Source organism: Myotis lucifugus, unplaced genomic scaffold, assembly GCF_000147115.1.
Source record: "Myotis lucifugus unplaced genomic scaffold, Myoluc2.0 scaffold_31, whole genome shotgun sequence".
Taxonomy (NCBI): domain Eukaryota; kingdom Metazoa; phylum Chordata; class Mammalia; order Chiroptera; family Vespertilionidae; genus Myotis; species Myotis lucifugus.
The window spans coordinates 866,503-872,502 of record NW_005871079.1 but is presented as its reverse complement, the minus strand read 5'-3'; the positions used below and the strand labels follow the sequence as shown (position 1 = coordinate 872,502).

The following is a 6,000-nucleotide window of genomic DNA, read 5'->3' as shown; positions in this document are numbered from 1 at the left end:
TCCAGGGAGAGGCGGAGGAGGGCGTGTACCTCTCTTGCAGTTTCCTCTCCCGGCGCCTCGGGGGCGTATTCAGTCGACTAAACTTGCGGCCGCCACGTGTGGCATCTTTCCAAGGAAGCCGGCTTGGAGCGGTGGGCGCGCCCGTCGGGGGGGATCGCGCGGGCGCAGGACAGCGCGGCAGCCAGAGGCGGCGGCGCGGCGGCGCTCGGGACCGTGGCGGCGGCGTGCGGAGGCGCTGCCGGTTACGTAAAGATGAGGGGCTGAGGTCGCCTCGGCGCTCCTGCGAGTCGGAAGCGCCCTGCGCCCCCGCCCCCTTGGCCGCCGCGCCGCGTTCGTCGTCCGAGGCCAGGGCAGGGTGAGCCGAACCTCCGCCGCCACCGCCAAGTTTGACCGCGCCGCCGGGGCTGCCGCCGCCGCCCGCACCATGTCCGCGGCCGCCTACATGGACTTCGTGGCTGCCCAGTGTCTGGTTTCCATTTCGAACCGCGCTGCGGTGCCGGAGCAGGGGGGCGCTCCCGACGCCGAGCGACTGCGACTCCCGGAGCGCGAGGTGACCAAGGAGCACGGCGACCCGGGGGACACCTGGAAGGATTACTGCACCCTGGTCACCATCGCCAAGAGCTTGTTGGACCTGAACAAGTACCGACCCATCCAGACCCCCTCGGTGTGTAGCGACAGTCTGGAGAGTCCGGATGAGGATATGGGATCCGATAGCGACGTGACCACCGAATCTGGGTCGAGTCCTTCCCACAGCCCGGAGGAGAGACAGGATCCTGGCGGCGCGCCCAGCCCGCTCTCCCTCCTCCACCCTGGAGTGGCTGCGAAGGGGAAACACGCCTCCGAAAAGAGGCACAAGTGCCCCTACAGTGGCTGTGGGAAAGTCTATGGAAAATCCTCCCATCTCAAAGCCCATTACAGAGTGCATACAGGTTAGCGGCGCCTCCCTCTCCCACCGACCTCTGGGGCTGGTTAACCTTTGGCCTGGTAGCGTTCCCGGGCGGCGAGGACACCACACCGAGCCCGAAGGGTGCAAACATTTCGGATGAGATGCTGTTTAACTCTTTAAATAGTTGGGCCGTGTCGACACGGGCAGCTCACTCCCCTTAATTGCCCCCAGCCTCGGGGAGCCTCGGAGAGCGTGCCGCTGGCGGGCGGAGTGAGTGCTGGGTGCGAGCCCCGGCGCCTGGCTTCGCGGGAAGTGGTGCTGCCCCGCCCCCAGGGCTCCCGCACCCGGCGATGTTGGGGCCACCCTCCCTGGGCAGAGGCTGGCAGGGGTGGGGGTGGGGGTGAGGGGAGAGCCAAATGGCGTACCTTTTATTTGATTCTCTTGTGGGATTGCAGGGAAGTGGCCCAAAACCTGGGAGAAGCGGCACTCTTTACGTGGATGGAACCTTTTAAGGATGACTAAGGACTCGTTTAGCTGTATGCCTGCTGCTTTTCAGGGATTGCCAAGGTGGTTTTAAATTTGGCCAAGAGTCCCCAGAGAGGTTTAAAAGAACACTGCTTCAGGCAGCAAGAGGAGGTTGATCAAGGAATGGTTGGTGGGTTAACTTCATGACTGGTTAGCCTCTTTGATGAGGGAGGTTTCAGAGCTGATTTCCTCCCCCCTTCCCCCCACGTGACTTCGGGTTCACCCTCCACCCTGAACCGAGCAGTTCGGGAGGAGGAGGTGTGGTCCTTGCTGGAGGTCATGGCTGGATAATGACTGTTGAAACGTTCTGGAGGCCCCAAGGAATGGTCTTTCCGAGGGAGAGCGAAGGGCAGGGCTGGCCGGGTGAATGTGGCTAAGAAGACATCTTGCGGGATAAAATGGGCTTTGGAGGCTGGGGTCAGCCAGTTCTGTGGGTTCTGCGGAACGTCCTGAGAAAGTGGGGAAGCGCCGACACTTGGCCATGCGGCCTCACCATCTGTAGGGAGGTTCCTTTACAGCTGCTGTTCTGACAAGGAAGCACGGGGCTTGGTCTTCCCAGGGAGCGCCTTTCCCCACTGCCCTGACACCACTTTTAGAAGGTTGTCATTTTTGTGTAATTTTTGGCACTTTTAAGATCAGGCCCCGGGCCTGTGGTTTTTAAAGTGATAATTGGTTGATTTTGTTTTGTTTTGCTTTTTTAAAAGAAAGGCTACATATCTGCATCTCGTATTTTACTTCCTTTGCAAAATGCTTCTTGTGGAGGTGGCTGCTGGCACAGGAGTAAAACAGTTTCCTTCGTGGTTCATGCAAAATCAGGTTCTGTTTGGGGTTGTCATCTAGGCTGCCATAAAACAGCACATTTTAAAGTTCGCGTCTATATGGCTGTTGACAGACACGTGCCTGAATTGGGGGATGTGACCTTTAATGTGGCTTGCCAGGGGTGAAAGTGGGGTGTATTAACCGAGGGTGTTACTCACCGACAGCTGTTAGGCGGGCCTGGCTGTGTCAGCCATGTTCCCGGAGTTCGGTTGTTCACATGGACACCCACTGCCACCTTGAGCAAAGGCACGCTCTCCTTCAGGGAGCTGCCCAGTTGTGCAGTTGGGGAGGCCCGCAGCGCTTCTGTGGGAGCTACCTGAGTCTATCCGACCCGGGAAAAAAAAGATTCCCAACACTCTGGACCATTCGGCTGAGTGATTTTCCTCAGGCATTTCTAGAAATGGCTGCTTATGTGTGCATGCATGCGTGGTGCTCTTTAATTCTCCATACGGCAAGTCAGCTCAGCTGTTTCAGGAGAACCTTTCACACAGTCAAGAGTGGAAAACGGAGTGAAATGTTAGTCCTGTTTTAAATGCTACAGCCAGTCTTTTGGAACTAGTGATATGGTGATTGCAGGTGTCTTGTTTATGTTCTGGAGCTCTGTAATACCAGGACATGGTAGAACAAAACCTCAGCATCTAAATATGGTCAGAGGGTACTCCTGCTTTAAAAAAAAAAAAAAGGCTACTTTAAAATAAGAGACTTGTAGGAGTTTCCTGCATTCCCAAGTTTCAGATGCAGCTTCCAGTTAGATTGTCATTGGGGTGGGTAAGGAGCTCCCTGATGTTCCTTCTGCTGATATTACTGGTAAATCCAGAAGGTGGATGGGAGATAGGGTTGGAATGTCTGCATTCTGTGAAGGTTGTAAGAGCTAAAATTCCAGCCACACCCCCTGCTCCCTGTGGCCCAGCAACAATCCCTTAGGCTGCTTGCTCACTTCCTATAGAGCAGTGGTTCTCAACCTTCCTAATGCCGCAACCCTTTAATACAGTTCCTCATGTTGTGGTGACCCCCAACCATAAAATTATTTTCGTTGCTACTTCATAACTGTAATGTTGCTACTGTTATGAATCGTCATGTAAATATCTGACATGCAGGATGTATTTTCATTGTTACAAATTGAACATAATTAAAGCATAGTGATTAATCACAAAAACAATATGTAATTATATATGTGTTTTCCGATGGTCTTAGGCGACCCCTGTGAAAGGGTCGTTCGACCCCCAAAGGGGTCGCGACCCACAGGTTGAGAACCGCTGCTATAGAGCCTCCTACTGCTGCCACTTCCATAGAACCACAGGCTTAGAAGTTGAGTCATTTAAATAAAATTGCATTTAATTCAGTACAGCTATACCGTCCTAAGAGAAGAGATGCTTTTGAGGTAGGCTGAGCTGTGCTCTGATTTGTCCTCTGGTTCCCCAGTTGTGAGACCTTAAGCAAGTTACTGGATTTCAGAGTTTGCAAGGCCTGAGGCTGAATTTGCTTTGCATATCTGTTTGCCTTGGCCAGCACATGGTTTAAGAAACTTAGTTACCAGTATCTAAAAATCAGAGGATTTCGGCACGAATCCAGATTTCTGGCTTCTCTGGAAAAATCGAACGATCTGGCAATACTGGGCCTGAATTCCTGCTTAGCAACAATTGGCTTGAGCTGATCTTTTTATGGGGCAGTACCCCTTGTTTTAATCATTTACATCTTCTCTGTTGGCATTTAACTTTGCAACCTCTGCTTCATTTGAGCCTCAGTTTCTTATCCACAAAACAGGGTAGTATCACTAAATGAAAAGGTTCTTGTGCAAAGATAAGATAATATCGATAAAGCACTTAATAGGATTCCACACATAGTAGTCCTGCAAGAAATGCTGGGTCTTCCAGTTTGTGTGATTAGGGGTCTTCAAAATTAGGAAACAGGATCAAGTTTTTTAAAATTGTACGTTAGCTTCCATTTTCTGATACTATGTCCAATTTGTTTTTCTTCAGCCTCTAGATCAGTTATCTTCTCAGGTGATGTACCTGTAAAGGTTAAGCAGTGGATCCACGGTTAATCTGGAAAAAAGTACAACAAATTCACTCCTTTTCCAGACATTTTAGACACTTTGTAATGTTTCATATGAACAATTAGACATGTTGGAGTACTTGGCCTGAAAACATATCGAGCATATTATCTGAAAATGCAACCAGTGTTTAGTTGATCTTGGCACACCACCACAGATCCACACCCAGGTCACTGCCCGCCCCCCGCCCCCCACAGTCCCCACATCCACACACAACACACGCCCCAACCTCCCAGCATACACGCCAAACTAGCCTCCACAAACATCCACTCAAACCCACTTACCCCCCATACCTACTCCTTGTACCTGTGTCCCTTCAACCTTCCCACGAGCACTTATAAAAAGTTTACCCCATCCTGGCTGAGTGGCTCAGTTCATTGGAGTGTCATTCCATACACCAAAGTTGGCGGTTTGATTCCTGGTCAGGGCAAATGCCTAAGTTTCGGGTTTGATCCCCGATCGGGGTGTTTATGGAAGGCAACTGATCCATGTTTCTCTCTCACATCAATATTTCTCTCTCTTATTCCTCTCTCTAAAATCAATAAAAACAACACCACCACCCAGCCCTGGGCAGTGTGTTCAGTGGTTAGTGTGCAGGCAGGCACACTGAAAGGTCGTGGGTTCGATTCCTGGTCAAGGGCAGTACCCGGGTTGCAGGTCAATCCCCAGCTTGGTCGCGGGCAGCCATCAATGCCTCTCACATTGATGTTTCACCATCTCTCTTGTCTCTTCCTCTCCCTTCCACTCTCTTTAAAAATCAATGGAAAAATATTCTCAGGTGAGGATTTTAAGAAAATGTTATCCTGACATTGTGGTCACCCTGTACATAGAATATACATATGTTGGGGGTGGGGAGTATCTTTGGGGGAAAGAAAACTACAAAATTCCAGGTCAGAAGTCATTAGAAGTGCCTGAGGTGGAGTCGCACTAGATTGACATCTCAATGATAGAAACCTTAGGCCTCATTTCCATGCCAGGTGCAATTTTACTCTCTTTGGTGGGACTTAAGTCATCTGTCCTCTATTGGTGACAACAGGTTGAGCTTGATAACACTGTTTACAGGATTCTGAAAATCCCAGCCATCACACTCCAGTTCTGCAGAAAAAAATTTTTTTAAACTTTTTTTTTTTTAAGTAGGGCAGAAGGAAGTTTATGTGCAACAAGGAGAGACAAGAGCTGTAAACACCCCAAGAGTGGCTGCTTCTGTTTCTCCTTAACGCTGTCTGAACATTTCCCTGCAATATTTAAACTATCTGGCTGAAGGGACCTGAATACCCCCCACCGTGGCAGTTCTCTGCCAATATGGGAAATAGATTTTCTGGCCTCTCTAGGAATGTCCAACTCAAACTCTGCTGGGATGTTCCTTCCCTGAGACTAAAGTTTGTAGATTTTGCTCCTCTATGCCAGGCTTGCTCTATACCTCCTGTACTCTTCTCCCTTAATTACTGCTAGAACCTTTAGAGTCAAGGGTTTGGTTCAGGAGAATCCAGTGCCATCAAAGATGTGAGAAGGACCCACTTAACACTGCCCAGGAGGCAGGGGTTCAGGAACAGGGTAAGGTCTTACTGTAGCCACAGCCCTAGGCTAGGAGCCTTATCTCAGAAGTGGGCTACAGGCAGCCCATTTACTAGCCCCTGCCCAGTCTTTACCACCTTCTCTCCTCGTGACATTCTCTCTGTCCCATCCCTCTTTACAGAGGACTTCCTAAAGTGACCTG

At 50.7% G+C, this 6,000-nt stretch overlaps 1 protein-coding gene across 7 annotated transcripts in view; it reads left to right on the top strand.

Annotated features, from left to right (window-relative positions):
- Positions 1–232: 232 nt before the first annotated feature.
- KLF9 (Kruppel like factor 9) overlaps positions 233–6,000 on the top strand; it is a 55,785-nt gene continuing 50,017 nt past the window's right edge. The window contains exons 1-2 of one of the 7 annotated variants that reach the window (XM_023752346.1): positions 237–929; positions 1,342–3,153. In XM_023752346.1, the coding sequence (XP_023608114.1) occupies positions 425–929; positions 1,342–1,463 (627 nt within the window). In that variant the 5' untranslated portion in view covers positions 237–424 and the 3' untranslated portion in view covers positions 1,464–3,153. Of the gene's footprint in view, positions 931–1,341; positions 3,154–4,209; positions 4,643–6,000 lie in introns of those variants that run through there. The other 6 variants (XM_023752350.1, XM_023752351.1, XM_023752347.1 and 3 more) reach the window with 6 other exon arrangements.